Raw genomic sequence first — 16,829 nt, 5'->3', positions numbered from 1 at the left:
AGTTTTATCCACTATATATTTATATACACGTTGTACTGCAAGTTATATGAAGGCTACGCTACTTTATGTGTTAGTGAGTCTTGTGGGTGACGACGAGAGTCTTCTGCAATCATTGGGCAATCACGAGCATACGTGTGGAAGCGCCACGCAGTAGGGTAAGTAACCAATCAGAAATTTCTGACTTAAAGTTTTTTAATATTCCTTTCTGCAGTGGCTTCATTGTATACACTGTCTGCACTAGAATTTTCAGTGCATGTGGGGAATATTACCATGAATTGTTCATTTAAATACTTTTAAAACATTCATATTTTTCAACTTATTTTACGGTGGTCCTACAATGAAGCTGGCACATATTTAGACGCCTTTCTGGGCGTCCGGCTGTCTACGTCACCGACTTTCAGAACGCTATGGAACAGCGTGGAATGAATGTGGCATTGTAGCGGTGGCTGTGAGGTGGACATTGAAAAGGTAAATATTTCACTAACGGCGAACATAGTAACATTACAATTGTAACGACTGTGTATGTGCTCTTAGGTCTCCATCCATGTAACAATATTATTATCTTGATATTTTTGTGTCAAGATAATAGTTAATTATCGAGGTAGATAGCTGCAGGAGCTCTTTTTTTGCAAACGGTAGCGAAGAAGTTTCACATTTTATATTATACCACTGTAAAGCCCCTGTTGAATAATCGTTATTGATTGCATCACGACTCAATTCATGTATCCTTAGTTAGATTAAATGTCTTTACTTTTTCTATGTGCCAGGCGACGATGAGGAGCCCGTTGCGTGTGCTGTATCTCTGTTTGTTCACCTTTCTGCTCCTCCGCTCTGGGGAAGGCGCCAGACAAGGACAGGACATAAAATGTGGAGGTATGGGATTGCTCAGAAAACACGTAGATTTTTACGGTTCACTTATTAAAATTCACTGCATTTGGGCAAGGTGTGTGTACTTTGTTGCATTTTAATAATGTGCTGTTTTTTCCCCCCTGACTTTTCCCCACGTACATCAACTAGCCTACCTCTGTATCCAACAAAATTTCTTCTTTGTTGCTTCCTCCCTGCTGCCTGTTTCAGTTTCTGAATCTTGCCTCCAGCTTGCAGGGCCCTGGTGGATGAAATGGAGTGGGAAATCTCTCAGGTGGATCCCAAGAAAATGATCCAGACGGGATCCTTCAGGATCAATCCGGATGGCAGCCAGTCTGTCAGAGAGGTCAGGCGGCAAAGGTGTCAATAGTGTAGGAGGAAAATTAGTGTGCTCACATTGATACAATTTGTCTACATCGTCCCTGCTGAATTTTTTCAACTTGACCTGAGAGGAAACCGGTAATCTGCACAGCAGGTCCTTTAACAGTCGCAGTTTCATTTAGTGACCAGATAATTAGAAACTTTATTTGTCTCGTTAAATCGTATTACCATGGTTTCATGTCAGCCAAATACAGTAAATGAAAAACTTAATTTGAAATTAACATGTGTTAATGGATAAAGTAACACGTGTATGGATACATTAACACATTAAGTTATCAATCAACGTTTGAATTTGAAGAAAGCATGTGTTTTTGCATGTGGCTCATATTTGTACAATCCAACAATATGGTAATACAGCCCAGCTACCAAATTCAAATGATACTTGTTTATGGCAAATAACCTCTTTGTCATCAGTACCTGGCACTTTGATGGGTGTTTGCGATTATGAGTTTCTGTAGGGGTTTTTTGTGTGTTTTGCTGAGCTTTCAGTTCTTTGTGTAAGCTTGCATGAAAAACAAAGTGATCTGACTCATCGTCATGATTTCTGTTTTCGGAAGACAAAAAATGTTCCTTCTGGTTAAAATGTCGCCTTGGCCGTCTTTTATGCTCATCCGCCTGTCACCTCAGGTGCCCTTGGCGCGATCTGAAGGCCATCTGCTGGAGGTCTTAGAGGAGGTGTGTGAAAAGATGAAAGACTATGGGGAACGTGCTGACCCCGCAACTAACCGCAAGACCTATGTGAGAGTGACCTCTCGGGACGGCAAAGCCATGGATCTCTCTGAAACCACACTGGATTCACGAGTCTCCTCTAGCCTCAAATATGCTGTGAGTCTCCTCAAACCATTCTCATGATTTTTAGCTTATTTGTGTTGGTATGTTTGGGCCAAAATGTGCTTGCAAAGTTGGCAGTATGTGTAGCAAAAAGGGCAACCATAATTTGGCAGTGGTTATGCTTCTTGCGGTGCTTAGTTGTTAAACCTTTTGCTCCATCTCTTTTCTAGTGCGAGACCATCGTCGAGCAACACGAGGATGAGCTCATCGAGTTCTTCGCCCATGAGACGGACAATGTCAAAGACAAACTCTGTAGCAAACGTACAGGTAAACCATAGCACGGTCACCTCTGTGACACATGGGTTGACATAATCCATTCACCACAAAATGGGTCCACTACACAACTGAAGATGTACCACACCTTGTCAGAACTCTCAGAACCATTGGGAGTTTTAATTTTAATATTTTGGAACTTCAGAAGTCTATCCTTGTATTCTGAGGCACTGAATTCTGCCTATTTCTTGATCACAAGCAAATGCTTTTTCATTGGATCAATATTTGTTCAGAAGTGTACTGATACAGCAGACCAAGTGATGTAACTGTCTAGGCTATGTGCGGTAGTTCAAACTGTGCTTAATTTGGCATTTTATCAAGCACATTTTGTAAGCTAGGGTACATCTCATGTTTTGATTCTTTAGACCAGGTGCTGTATCACAAAGCATGATTACTGAGTTTGTTGGATAATTGCAGTAAAAACCTGGAACAGCTCTTCTTTTTTTTTTTTTTTTTTTTTTTAACTTCAGACCATGTTCCAGATTTGGTAGGGTTCCAGGTTTTACTCAGTGCAGTTATCCAGCTAACTCAGTAACCCTGCTTTGTGATTCAGCCCCTGGAGATTTACCATCCTGTAGGCTTTCATTTCAACCCTAATTTGGCACACCTGGTTCTACTAATTAGCGGCTGAACAAGCAGAGATGTGCATTGTTAGGGTTGGAGTGAAGACCTACAGGGCGGTACATCTCCAGAAACTGGGTTAGGCAGCCCTGCTTTAGACAATGTGTATACGTGTGTTTTGTATATATCCCTGTTACTCAAATCACGGCCCTCAAAGGTCCAAGAACTGCTGGTTTTCCACCCTCCGTTTACCTGGGAGTCAGGTGTGAATACAGTCTGGGTAATCAGTCGCACTAATTGTTCAGTTAATCACCCGGGAGAAAAGAAAACCAGGGCTGGATTCGAGGTTCAGATTTGAGCAGCCATGGTATATATCATTTTAGTGGATTCAGGGTTTTCCTCTCTCTGCCCACAGATCTGTGTGACCATGCTCTACAAATACCCCACGATGAGCTGTGACCCCCCCCCCCCCCACTCCACATGTACTCTCTTTTGCCATGGGGAGGTAGGACTCCAGGAGGAATCCAGATGCCCCACACTTCCATCTCTGGCCGGCTCCCCCCTCATGTTTTTTTTGTTTGTTTGTTTTTTATGGGGGGACTGTGGATTGAAGTCCATGCCGGCTTGATCCTATCAAGAATCTTGGATTTGAGATTACTCAGCAGACATCTTCAGTACTGCTGACTCATCACATCACTGAACCTCTCTCCTGTTGTATTCACAAGTGCTTCTACATCCTTGTCTTAACCCCTGATTTGAGAAAATGGTAACACGTAAGACACGTAACACAGCATTCACAAACAGTACCTGTACTATGGGGTTGTTTTATTTCTAATATCCCGAAGGTGTAAGTAAATCTTTGAACAAATTAATTGATTGGTTTTACAGTTATGATTAGTTAATTTTTTTTTTTACTTAAGTGACCGTTTATCACAGTACTGTACACCATCAGAATTTGTAGAGACATCATTTGTAGAGGTTTCCCTTGGTGATTTTGCAAATAGGATGTTTCGCACTTCATATTGGATTCATTTCATTCTTTTGTTGATTTTCATTTTTACACATTACTGATTTTCTAGAACATTTGCAAACTTCCTACTTATTATTGTTCAATTTTGTGAATGCGACATGTGATATTGTGTCCTTTGTATTTAAATGATTTTTTTCTCCATTCCAACAGTTATTTTTGTTTTTTAACATATTCAGGACCTTTAGGTAACTTGTCTCTAATGTCATTTTCTAAGATGATCTTTTGATGGAAGTATATTTCTATATTCATGTCTGGAGTCTCTGCTTTTACTGGCAAGTTGCTTCTTGTCAATCGGTTGGTAAATAAAAGCTATGTTTAATGATATATGTAATTTTTTTTTTGGGGGGGGGGGCTAGTGGTTGCGATTATGGTACTTGATGTTCTCACGACATGCAAACATTTCCATTGCCTTTGATTTAGTGGCGGAACACACGCACTGTGAAACTAAATTAAATAATACAGAGATTTGAATGCAGGGGAGATAAAAATCCCTGCTTTTTGTGGCTGCTTCAACATTTCTGTTCAAATCATATTATTACCATGTTGTATTTAAAATAATGTATTTTGCCATCAAGAAGAATGATTTAAACAAGACCAGGCCAAAACCTAGTATATGGCTGGACCGAACCGGCCGACCAATGGTGTACCCTCATCACTCAGTGACTCAGTCACAGACATTAGCGTTTATAGGGCTGGCCCCGCTGTTGCAGTCCAGCCAAAAAGTAGAAGATTCAGGCTATCCTATGGCGCATTTGGATAAGGACCTCATCACAAGGGTAGTTGAACCCTGTTGTCAGAGCCTCAAGCTCCAACTGTCTTTGCTGTCTTTTGCACATGAGCCATCTTTTGGACAGCGCCTGCGGGACCCTCACTCGGCGCCAATGAACGGGCTCGCTGGAGCTCTGCAAGGCCTGGCCAACCAGGTCAGTGCACCTGCCAGCACCACCTGTGTCTGAGTCTGTCTACGTCTGCGTGACTGTCTGTGTCTGCGTCTGGGTCTGCAGCCGTCTGCCTAACAAAATGTGCGTTTGAGCAAAGAGCATGCTGCTGAATCATTGTGCAACTTTGGTCTTTGTTACAGGAAATATGAGGCTGCCGACTGATTACAGTTTGGTTATTCCTCTCTTCTGCCGCAGGATTATGCGCCATGTGTAATTTTCCTCTGCTCCCCCACACAGCCGGCGCTGCTGTGACACTGTAATTGAGTTCCTGAGCGACGTGTCATTTCCCCGTGCTTCCTGCAGGTGGTGCTGGTGTGGCCGAGCGCTCTTCAGAAGGAGCTGGGTGGGGAGGAGTCTGACGATAAGCTGAGGGACTACATCTGGAACACACTCGGGGGGTGAGGGTGAGAGCTCCAGCAGTAATGACACGCTTACTGGAGTACTGTTTTAGACTCATCCGTTTGCTGTTCTGCTGTTCAGTGCTGTAGTGTACAATCAACCATATCAGTGGTCTTATGCTGAAATTTACCTTGAAAAGCAGGGTTCATGACTGTTTAACTCATTCAAAGAAAAATTACTTTCCCAAAAACTACTGTCTAGTGCTGGCATTTGGCTGAAGTATTCAAGAGACAAAGAATAAACAAGGAAGTTCTCCACCTATTGTTGAGCTTGAGCTTGGCAAAACACACAATAACATACAGCCTATCAGGGGACAGTGCATGTTGTGGTAGGGCGCGTCTCTACGGTAACCCTCTGTGTGTCTGCAGGCGGTGTTGACCTGAGGAAGACGGACCCACAGGACAGCTGCCAGCGGGATTTCACCCTGAAACACCTCCCCATGAGCCCACGGTCGAGCTGGTGACTCACCGCTACAGGATTGTGCCCAAAGTGCTGCTGGAGAGGGAAAGGCCAGAGACCACAGCGGTCAGCCAGCGCCACTGGTAGAGCGGCCTGGCTCCCCTGGATGGCCTGATGGTGCTAATCGGGACCAAGTCTGGTTAAAAAGGGAGTGATGGAAAGAGTAGTAGGGAGAGGGATGGGATAGAAAGCCTGTGCCAGTAAGGGGTGAATAGAAGAGGCGGTACACCTTTAAAGGGAACCTCCCCTGGAGAAAAACAGGAGCTCAAAATGATTAAATTCAATTACATTTGATACAAAGATGCTTTACAGAGGAAACAGAAAACGAAATAGGGTGAAAACCTGATTGGATGGGCACCATATCCTGACCGATAGATACTGTATTGTGAGGGAGCATATCATATCCTGAGTCATTATTATGCAAGTACCATGTCCTCACAGGATATGTACTGTATCCTGATTGGGCCAGGATCATATCCTGACAGGATAGGCACTGCATCCTGATTGGGCGGCTACCATACCCTGACAGGATAGGTCCTGTATCCTAATTGGGTGGTTGCTCTCAGCTTTGAGAGGACAGGACAGCCTACATGCAGTTACACTCTCTACACTGCAGCGGTACTCATGTAGTCCTTCATGTAGTCCTGTAGTTGGAAAACAACAAAAAGAATGTTTTTATTAATTAATGCTTTACTTCAGTTTGTATCTTTTCCTAAATTCAGGCATTTTGTTATCGGTATCCAAACGATTTTCAGTTGAAAGTAAGCATTGGTTTTCTGAAATATCATTTAATAGGCTGATCATGGTATAGTATCACAGGCTTGGGTTCATTTATACAGTTTTTTCTGGGATTGCAGTGCACATACATGTTTCCACTTCTGAAAGAAAATCTGATGTTTCAGTGATGCTGCAATACTTTACATTGTGATCAATCCTGTCTGTTGGATAGGACTCAGTGTATCTGTGTGCTATGCTATGTCTTCCCATTTTTATATAATGTTTGCATGTAATTTCTCTGTATGAATGTTGGTTTCGCAATCTACTGCATTGCACACGTCCAGCTGTGTTCCAGCTTTTGGGTAGGAGGTGCATTAGGACATTTAAGGTCAGTCTGGCAATCTACAGGCAGGAAATTCAGTGAAGAACAGCTGTACATGTACTGAGTCGGGTCATTCAACTGTAATGTTTCAGTGAGGCGTATGTATGAATTAAAGTGGTGAAATGTCCAGACCTTGTGGATTTACAACCCTTCCCTCCCTCTTGAAACGGTTATAAATATCTACCCCACATTCCAACCCCCGCACTCCAATATCTATCTACCCCCTGCACTGGTTCTGCTTCAAGGCATTCACTGTACGCGGTAATATAGGTATTCCTAAGGGTTTCCATGTGCTTGTGTGTTCACTGTGCAAGGGAACATTGTAAATGTCCTCTGTGTATATGTGTACCGCCCTACCGGGCCACCGTGCGTGGACTGCGCAGGTGAGGTCACGGCTAGAGACCAGCCCACGAGTTACAGGCTTGCACCAGAACCCAGTGTTTCAGCTGGAAAAGCTGCCCATCAGCCCTGGAGCCTTCATGGGTCTGGACACGTAACCTCCTTCACGGATAAAAATTATGGTTTAAGAGGCGTTCTACGTAAAAATTCTGTTCAATGCATTTCAAGTTTAAGACTTTGAAAGGGTTGTGCATGCTTTTTGTAAAGTGTAGCTAAACAACGGTTTTGAATGTGTATCAAAGGGAAAAGAAAACTATTGTATTTTACATGGTGGCCCACTAGGGAAGAACAGGAATGTTGGAGGAGGTTTACACGGAACTGTCTGACATCTGGATTACTGCCATTTGGGCTCTCAGTGTTGGAATGTGCAGTAATTCTGAGGCAGAAATGTCACGATTTAACTCTGGTGGTTTTGCACCCAGAGAGCCCCTTACCCCATACAGCAGTCTGAATACACACGGTTAAGATATATATCAAGCGCCGAGATCACAGGCAGCTCGATGCACTCAAGGTCATTATTTAAGGTGTTTTGATTTTTAAATTTGCGGCAGTTTAAAGAATACAGTTATGATGCAGCATTTGGGGTACACAGTGAATGCTCTGAAGAGTCTGAAAGGCTTGCAGTTTACCCCCAGGATCTAGGGGACTACAACAACAAATGTAGTCACTGAAACTGCAAACAGAGATTATCTGGAATATATTAAAGACCAAGGTTTAAACACACACACACACAGATATATATATATATATATATATATATATATATACTTAAATTATATATTTGTTGGCCACAAGGACATGTACTGTACACCACCACTATATGCCCTCAGTTGGAACCCCACACTCACAGGCCATCTCACTGATCCCCCAATCTGCTTTGCTTCTGACCACAGCAAGTCCCAACACTAAGATGGATTTAGATGGTAAATAATAAGAAGAGCATTTTAGAAATGTATTTTTGTTGGCTGCATGAATTATGCGCATGTAAACACCTGAAATAAATGACGTCTTTGCGTAAGCTACCACGGCATGGCGCTACTGCTGCTCCGTCACCGTAGGCGTACCCCGCTCTCCTCACACAAGTCTACCACAGCAATAAACAACTGCGAGTATTTAAGGACACTGGACAATCCTTCCTTAGTAATAATCATAATAAAACAAAGATACCACCAGTTACCTCTCCATCCCATCCTAATGAAGGAGCTTCACCCTGACTGACTTCGGGAGATGGGATTACTCAACATAACAGACCAGGTACATAACCAGATTTATTAATTTTATTGCAGCTGAGGTAGCTGCTAGCTAGCTTGATGGGAACACCGTCTCTCTTTATTCTCTTTCCAAGTGATGAGGGCGGGTTTCACAGTGTTGGGCCGAGGCTGGATAGTAGCTAAGACTAACGTTATCGTTCAGTAGGCCTGCGCTATATGAAGGTTTTCAGTGCCACATCAGTCTGGATCTTCACGTTTTGCAAATAACATGGATCAGGCACCAAAGTCTTTAATGTTTTGTCATTTTGCTGGCGACTTAGTTTCCGCGTTAGCGTAGTTTTAGCTGCGCTTGGTATGCAGCCAGTAAGCTAACAATATTCTTTGCAATGCCATTGCACTTGACAGTTGTCCCCTGTTAACCACGGTAGTCAGTTAGCAGTACAGATGGTTGCATGTCCACATAAGTGACTTGAAAATTAACTTGGCTCTGTCCGTTTTACATTTAGCTAGCCATACGCAGCTGGCTAGCCACTGCTAACGTTGATAATGAGCTACACAGTGATGTAATGTGTTCGGTTATATTATTGTCTGACAGTGATGCCAGTTAGTCTAGTTAATGTTAGCTGTTGTTAGTTGCAGTTTTTTGCTTAACGTTGGCTAGCTAAAGTCACAAGCTATTTCCAACCAGGTTGCCTATTGGGTACGCATTGCTGTAAAAGTAAATACAAGTCAGTTAGTGTAGTCTAGTCTAGTCTAGTCTACATTATAAAATATAGCTATGAAAGGGCTGTATTCGTGAAACGGGGTGACTATAAGTAACGTCCACTAGCCTAGATTAATAATAGGGCACTTGAGTTTTCCTAATACATTTGATCTACACTAGATGTCTTGGCGAGAAACCAGTTTACTTGGCTAGCAGCTCTCCTAGCATCACTGGCCTTGGTCAACCAGCTAGCTGTTGCTGCTAGCTAGGGAGTTGTAGTATCAGAACCATTAGCTTCCTATCATGTAGTGTACCTTGTCTAGTAATGTAATGCAACGGCAGTGAATATAACAAAGATACGCGCAAGTAGTTGTGCAGGTTAGCTATAGTCTAGTTGCAAGAGATATATAAAAGTATACGTTATTTATCGATAAATTCATGGAGTTGCATGTCATAAACTGACATTCTGTAAATTAAGCCTATTCACATGTAATGGTCATCACCTTTAGCATCGTATATCTCCCATTCCCTGCTATAAGAAAAAATGCTGTAACGTTATACTGGGAAGTAAGTTAAACTAAATTTCAGTGTGTTGATTTATTATTTTGTGAAATCTCAGTTCTATCTTTTACATTAACGTTACTGTCCTCACAGTACATTTTTGGATGGACCGCAACAGCGGGGCCAGGCCTACAAACGCGAATGTCTGTGACTGACTGAGTGAGTGATGAAGTTACACCATTGGTCGGCTGAGTTATGACGTTACACCATTGGTCAGCCGGTCCAGCCATATACTAGGTTTTGACCTGGTCTTGTTAGTATGAGTCACTGGAATAAGCCTAAAACACACAGCGCATGTCTTCTTGGATTAGCAATGCAGATTACAATTAAAGTAGAAGGCTAGCCATTTGTGAGTTTTTCCCCTTGACTGGATCAGTGGTAAACAACCCTGTTCCTGGAGATCTACTGTTGGTTTTCACCCTAACCTTAACATAGCATACCTCATTAAACAGCTAGAGATTTTGATGAGGTGCCTTTAAAGAGCTATAAAAAATTAATTTTACTTGATAGAGACCACTATCCCACCATGGTTGATTGGTCGGTGTTAAAAATAGGTTCAACCTATCTTTAATGACTGGTAACTGATATGTGTAGTTACGCATACAGTGCACTCCAGACCACAGATTTTGCTAATGGGGAGTTTACATATATACAGTACAACCTACCTTTGAAGTGATGTCACCTGGAGATTAATATTCAAATCTCAATTACAGCTCATTATTTTATTATCTGAACTCCAGCTGAAATGGGCATACACTGTGTTCCGCCAGAATCAGGAATTATAAACCCTCTTGTAAAGAGATGGATACTGTACCCTCTTACCTTATGATGAATTCCTTAGAAATTGACCTGGCTGTTGTTGTCTGGCAGGTCATGAAATGTTATTGTCGAGCAAATCATTTTCTGAAATTTCATGAGGGTTGACTCGTTGTTTTATGTCTTAACTGCAGAGTTTATACGCTGTGTGAAAAGACGTCTTCTTTTGTAGACCCCACTGGTCCAGGCCATATTTAACCGTAATCCAGGAGAAGTTCAGGTACTGTTGCACAAGAAGGAAGATGTCAATGCACTGGTAAGAGGCCATGATGGAACCGATTGTGTCTTTCTTCTTTGTACAGAAAACACCAGTATAAATTACATTATCCGTTTAATTACACTGCATACACCAGGATTACAAGGATGCTACAAAGTGTTCAACAGGCAGATGGTGTAGCTCTCGCAGTTTGAAAGGGACATTTAAGTCCTCATAATGCTCATTTATAACATGTACAGAGCTCTCATTTTATTTCCAGCCATATTTTATTTGTTTTTGCCCTCATGGTTTCATTTATGGAGTTTATTTGCTTATTGTACGTCGCTTTGGATAAAAGCGTCTGCCAAATAAATGTAATGTAATGTAATTAATGGAGTTTGGAGACTGTAAGAAAAGCCAAAGAGCACTAATGAGAGTAGCAGAGCAGCCCAGGGGTGTAGTAAGAGAGGGCAGCAGTCACTTAATCAGACTTGGGTGGGGAAAACGTAACACAAAACCCTAATGGTAGATTTAATGAGATAATGTGCCAGACATCAGTGCAGTAGCAATTAACCTACAGTAGGCCAAATATTTCACCGGAAGCCTTTCCAGTAGTGTGCTCTGAGCATATTGTCCAGAGCATAAGAAGACTCATAGGTGTAGTAACCGAAACAGTTGGCGGGTGTAGTAACGCGAGCAGCCCAGTGATGCAGTTACAGGAAGCAGCAGTAAGCTAACGAGGCCCTGGCCTTTGCTCCTGTTCCACCAGGACCCAGAGCGGCGTACCCCTCTGCACGCTGCCGCTTACCTGGGCCACGTTCACATCATGGACCTCCTCATTCATTCAGGTGACGTTACTCTCCTGTAATCTCCTCCTTGTCGCATTGCTTCATCCCTTCATGTCCAGGCAGCATTTCCTCTGAACTGCGATGGGCACTTTGACCTTTACCTGTTGGTTTTTTTTCTTCCAGCTTTGTAAGAAAAAGGTACTGTCTTGCCAGATATTAACAGGCGTAAGCATAAACGAGCGTAAAACCAAAATATTTCTTACATCCTTTGTTCACAGCTAAGGACAGTGCGCAGATTGAATTGAGGCCGTTTCTTCTCTATCTCCCGTGTACCCGAGAGTCTCAAGAATACATTATGGATATGATAGTGTACAGACATATCATCACTGAGATCAGCTGAATTATTTCTCTTTTCTTCTCTCCATCCATCTCTCTCTTGCACACTGATTAACACATGCACTCTCTCTCTCTCTCTCTCTCTCTCTCTCTCTCCCCTTCTTCCCTCCCTCTCTCTCAGGTGCCACTGTTAATGCTAAGGACCATTTATGGCTGACTCCTCTGCATCGGGCAGTCGCCTCCCGGAATGAAGTAAGCACCTGCCATTTTTGCTTTCTGAACCACTGGTTTCCGTTTCATTTTAATCTTAGCAGGTGACAAACATGGCAGTGCTTTTGTTACCACTACTTGTTCACTTCTTCAGAGATGTGCATCAAGCTTGAATTTGTTCAAATGCCGAGTTGGATCTAATTTATCTGAGCTATTCTACTCTTCCTTCTGTTTTCATTTCCATTTTGAGAGCTTTGTCACTTTGACTTCGACTTAACTACTCACCTGGTCAATAGGTGTTCTCTTTACTGTGTTTGGGGAATTTCAGGGCTTTTTAAAATTTGGTTTATTGAATAAATTGCATATTTAACCGTAATCCAGGAGAAGTTTTATAAAGCATTTTATACTGAAGAAAATTGCCCATTGAAAACTTTTTTTGTTTTACCTTGTTTGTTTTATCTCCCCCAACACCTAAATCTGTACTTCCTCATTTGTGGATTAATTGTGTACTGACTGAAAGTACCCACTATGGAAACAAGCTGGGTCAATGGTTTGTCTTTTCTTCATTCCCAGAAGGCAGTGGGGCTGCTGCTGAAGCAAGGGGCGGAAGTGAATGCGCGGGACAAGCTGTGGCAGACCCCGCTCCACGTGGCGGCGGCCAATAGGGCCACGCGGTGCGCCGAGGCCCTGTTCCCCTACCTGGGCAGCCTCAACGTGGCCGACTGCAACGGCAGGACCGCCCTGCACCACGCCGCTCTCAGCGGCCATTTGGAGGTGAGGAAGCGGGCTGAGGGGTGCACAAGCAGTGTGAGGGGTACAGGTGGAGCATGAGGGGTACAGGCGGGGCGTGAGGGGTACTGGTTAGCCGTGAGTGGTGCACGCAGTTCTAAGTCCAGTCGAAATCAGACTTGAATATCAATGCTCTTTTCTATGTTTACCCTTTATTTCCTTGGTCTTCTCTCCAGATGGTGACGTTGCTGCTAAACAAAGGGGCCAGCTTGAATGCTAGCGATAAGAAAGAGAGACAACCTGTGCACTTGGCGGCCTGTCATGGTGAGTTCAGCTCACAGTATATGAGCGAATTTTGGCCTACCTGGGCGAATGTGGTCCTTTGAGAGACATACCCGGTGAAGTTTGACCCAGTGAGGCACCGATGTGGCAATGGTTTGATGCAAGTTATGCCAAAAAGTTATTTGCTTTATGCAAACTCCTGCACACACTTTTCTTATCAGTGATCTGGCCTTAGCATTGCTCAAGAAGGCAAGGTTTCAGTGGTCTGTTCCTCACATCATACATCAGCTGCTTTTGTCGTTCAGTTGTCCATAATCTTGTTGCAGATGCACTGGTTCTGGTGCTTTAATTACACGTGTGACGGCAAGCATGTCAGAGAAATGCTTGCCTTCATAGCAGGCTGAGCAAACTGTTCATTCGGTTGCTTTTTTTGCGTTCACCTTCAGGCAACCTGGAGGTGGTGAAGCTGCTGGTCTCCCGGGGCGCGGACGCGGTGTGCAAGGACGAGCGCGGCTACACCCCCCTGCACGCCGCGGCCGCCAGCGGCCACGTCGACGTGGTGAAGTACCTGCTGCAGCTGGGGGCCGAGGTCAGTGCACAACGCCGACCTCTGACCTTCGACCTCAGTCCCTTTCAGAGAGGCCTCAGTGGAGGGATGCCAGTTTTGTGAGATTTTCGTTCTGCGGGAGATTGATTTTTTTTTTTGGTCAGGCTGTTTATTTCTGCACTGAAGTTGTGCACTAATGTGAGGCAAACCAGGCTGGCTTAGTAATGCCAGTTAGGCACCAGGCATCATAACAAGTTGGTCAGGTAAATATGTATTATCCCGGAGGAAAATTAGAATTTTATTGCTGACGGGGTCAATAAAACAAATAAGCAAACAGTCATAACACAAAACAACTGGACGCAAGATCTTAACAGATTTGGCAGTGTATACAATGATGGTCAGGACAAATGTGTAATCTACAGTTACATGAAAATACTTATACACAATACCTTTTTTTATTTATTCAAACCTGCCACCGTTTGCTATGTGAACAATGGCTATCGTAGGTCCTTTTGTTCTTGTTCCTTTGATTAGACCTTGTCAGCTGCGCTGAGACTGATTCTCCAACGTCAGACGGCTTTCAGGCCTGAGGCACTCTGGCTGTTTGCTTTGGCCTCTTCTTTCTGCACAGTTCATACGAATGCAGCCCCGTGTGTTGTTCTGTAGCGCTGCTTAGCGACCGCCTAGTGACATCACCCCTGCTCACCACATGATTTCTTAAAAGCATGCGCCCAGAGCATGTAAACAATTTTCATAATTTATGTTCAGCTACTACTGTTTTTCAACTTTTAAGGGTGCGCTGTTCCCACCCAGCAACATGGCATATATTGTTAATGGAGATCTGGGTCATATACGTATTTGTTTTGGATTCAAATACTTTTCTATGCTTTACCGATCTTATCTGGTGTATTCGAACCAATTCAATATTCTCAGAAAGTGCAAATCCTGCCTTCTGGTCATATAGGCAGGCTGAATTACACCAGGCAAGATCAAGAGCGCACAGAACAGTACTTGAATCCAAAACAAATACGTATTTGGCCCTGGTCTGTGTTAGCGCAAATTTTGAAATTGAAATTTTTAATTGGATACATCTTTTCAAACAAAAAAACAACCTGTAGCGTTTTCTGAGGAATTATGGCAGCTTGCGGTCATATTGTGCACAGTATCGGAAGTACTGCAGAGTACTGGAGTTTCATAAGGAATTTAATAGCTATATTATAGAGGTTGTTATCATTTTAAACATTCAGTAATGTGAGTATCGTTCAGTGATGATGGGGCTCCTTGGTCACAGTCGTATGATGGATCGTTTTCTTGTCCTCCCATGATGGCTGTTTTTGTTGGCCCCTCAGATGGACGAGCCCAACGCCTTCGGGAACACCGCGCTGCACATGGCCTGCTACCTGGGGCAGGAGTCCGTGGCCAACGAGCTGGTCAACCGGGGCGCCAACGTCAACCACCCCAACCGCCGCGGCTGCACCCCCCTCCACCTGGCCGCCGTCTCCACCAACGGCGCCCTCTGCCTGGAGCTGCTCGTCAACAACGGCGCTGACGTCAACATGCAGGTGAGATCCCGCGATGATGATTTCCCCACCCGGAAAGTCCCGGAAAGTGCGTGATGCCCTTGAGAATTTACACTGAGCAAAAATGCATCCATCCTCCTCACTAATTTGGTAGTATGATGTCACTTAGGGCAGCATTACCCCCTGTTACTCAATCACAGTCCTCAAGGGCTGAAAACTGCTGGCTCCCTCCCTTTACGTGGTAGTCAGGTGTGAAGAAAATCTGGCCAATCCGTAGCACTAATTGTTCAGTTAACTACCTGGGAGAAAAGAAAACCAGGGCTGGATTTCAAATTGAGGGCCAGATTTCAGTATCCTTGCCCTAAGCCCTAGGTTTGGAAGTCACCCTAGGGACTATGGGTCATTCCACATCATTGGATAATGCATCCACCAATCAGCCTTCCTGCTGGCTTAAACAATGCCATTGGTGTAATGGCCTTGAAAAATCTACATCTGCTGATCTCTAATTATTATCATGAAGCACCTGGGTGTTGGTGTAGCAAGGCACCACCTTTCTGCATTTCTATTTTTTAAAAACTCCGCCAATTTCCACAGCCACCTTCTCACACTTTAATTAGCTGTTGTCAGGGTGTAGCATTAAAATGTGTTTGTGTGAATCCCTCCCAGAAAACTGTAGAAGACTGTTCTGTGGCTTGAAAATTAATTCATGTGAGCGGCATGATTTAAACTATTTAGCGTTCATTAAATACTCTTAATTCAGTGGAGTTCTGCGGCATTGAAGAGCACCTGTATTCAACATAAAATAAACATATAATATTTGTCGTGGAGTGAAGCTGCTCTGCCGTAGCAACGCTGGTCGCGTTTGCAACAGCAGCGGTGGCATTAGAACCCTGTTGTGGAGGAATGGCGGCTGTATCTTTCTAACGGTGCGTTCTCTCGTTCTCTCCTTTCCAGAGCAAAGAGGGGAAGAGCCCCCTGCACATGGCGGCTATTCACGGCCGCTTCACCCGCTCCCAGATACTCATCCAGAACGGTAGCGTCCGAAACGCCGGGGCAGCTGCTCATTTATTTATTTAACCAGTCGTTAGTTACTCAGCTCACCTGTGGACAGGACCTCATTTACAATGGAAAACTGACCACGAAGCCAAAACACAGTAATGCTGTAGAAACATGGACAAAGACCTAGATGATACAAAGGTTAAAAGTACCAAGACACAAACGGGGGCTGTGTCTGAAATGGTCAACTAGTTCCCTATGTAGAGGCCTACCTAGAGTGTCAACCATCCATCCATCCATTATCTGTACCCACTTATCCTGAGCAGAGGGTGCTGGAGCCTGTCCCAACGTGCATTGGGCGAGAGGCAGGAATACACCAATCTATCGCAGGGCACACTCACCATTCACTGGCACACTCATGCCTATGGGCAATTTAGAGTGGAATGTCAACCAGTTTCTAGGAAATGGTTGACACTCTAGTTAGCTCGCTATATAGGGGCCTAGTGGAGCATTTGAGACACAGCCAGGTGAGGGTGGAAGAGCAGCCCCTGACTGTGTCTCTACCCCCTCCTCAGGCGGAGACATTGACTGTGTGGATAAATATGGCAATACTCCTCTTCACATTGCTGCTAAGTACGGCCATGAACTGCTGATCAGCACCCTGATGACCAACGGTGCTGACACAGCCAGGTGA

The 16,829-nt window shown here is 43.9% G+C and overlaps 2 protein-coding genes across 4 annotated transcripts; both read left to right on the top strand.

Annotated features, from left to right (window-relative positions):
- The first annotated feature begins 257 nt into the window (after window positions 1-257).
- cnpy2 (canopy FGF signaling regulator 2) lies at window positions 258-4,267 on the top strand. 3 transcript variants are annotated; one of them, XM_064304827.1, is made up of 6 exons: window positions 258-453; window positions 768-873; window positions 1,098-1,213; window positions 1,876-2,073; window positions 2,250-2,346; window positions 3,329-4,267. In XM_064304827.1, exons 1-6 carry the CDS (start codon window positions 427-429, stop codon window positions 3,370-3,372), a joined length of 588 nt encoding a protein of 195 aa, XP_064160897.1. In that variant the 5' UTR covers window positions 258-426; the 3' UTR covers window positions 3,373-4,267. The 3 variants fall into 3 exon arrangements, with proteins under 3 accessions (XP_064160897.1, XP_064160896.1, XP_064160898.1); XM_064304826.1 differs by having other exon boundaries at window positions 259-468; XM_064304828.1 differs by having other exon boundaries at window positions 424-520.
- Window positions 4,268-8,307: 4,040 nt separating this feature from the next.
- On the top strand, window positions 8,308-16,829 carry LOC135237865 (serine/threonine-protein phosphatase 6 regulatory ankyrin repeat subunit C-like). The gene is made up of 10 exons (XM_064305387.1): window positions 8,308-8,494; window positions 10,704-10,787; window positions 11,497-11,575; window positions 12,033-12,103; window positions 12,635-12,835; window positions 13,027-13,114; window positions 13,519-13,661; window positions 14,969-15,181; window positions 16,094-16,172; window positions 16,711-16,829. The coding sequence occupies exons 1-10, from the start codon at window positions 8,468-8,470 to the stop codon at window positions 16,827-16,829; spliced, it is 1,104 nt and encodes a 367-aa protein (XP_064161457.1). The 5' UTR covers window positions 8,308-8,467.

Source organism: Anguilla rostrata, chromosome 13 (assembly GCF_018555375.3).
Source record: "Anguilla rostrata isolate EN2019 chromosome 13, ASM1855537v3, whole genome shotgun sequence".
NCBI lineage: Eukaryota > Metazoa > Chordata > Actinopteri > Anguilliformes > Anguillidae > Anguilla > Anguilla rostrata.
This window is presented reverse-complemented; position numbering and strand designations above follow the sequence as displayed.

What these genes read in the sequence shown, in the direction of transcription:
- cnpy2 (XM_064304826.1), top strand. Translation starts at nt 427, where the DNA reads ATGTGGCATTGTAGCGGTGGCTGTGAGGTGGACATTGAAAAG. An exon ending in CCTCTAGCCTCAAATATGCT is followed by an intron (nt 2,074 to 2,249) that starts GTGAGTCTCCTC and finishes TCTCTTTTCTAG; the next exon opens with TGCGAGACCATCGTCGAGCA. An exon ending in ACTCTGTAGCAAACGTACAG is followed by an intron (nt 2,347 to 3,328) that starts GTAAACCATAGC and finishes CTCTGCCCACAG; the next exon opens with ATCTGTGTGACCATGCTCTA.
- LOC135237865 (XM_064305387.1), top strand. Translation starts at nt 8,468, where the DNA reads ATGGGATTACTCAACATAACAGACCAG. An exon ending in TGCTGCAGCTGGGGGCCGAG is followed by an intron (nt 13,662 to 14,968) that starts GTCAGTGCACAA and finishes TTGGCCCCTCAG; the next exon opens with ATGGACGAGCCCAACGCCTT. An exon ending in CCAGATACTCATCCAGAACG is followed by an intron (nt 16,173 to 16,710) that starts GTAGCGTCCGAA and finishes CCCCCTCCTCAG; the next exon opens with GCGGAGACATTGACTGTGTG.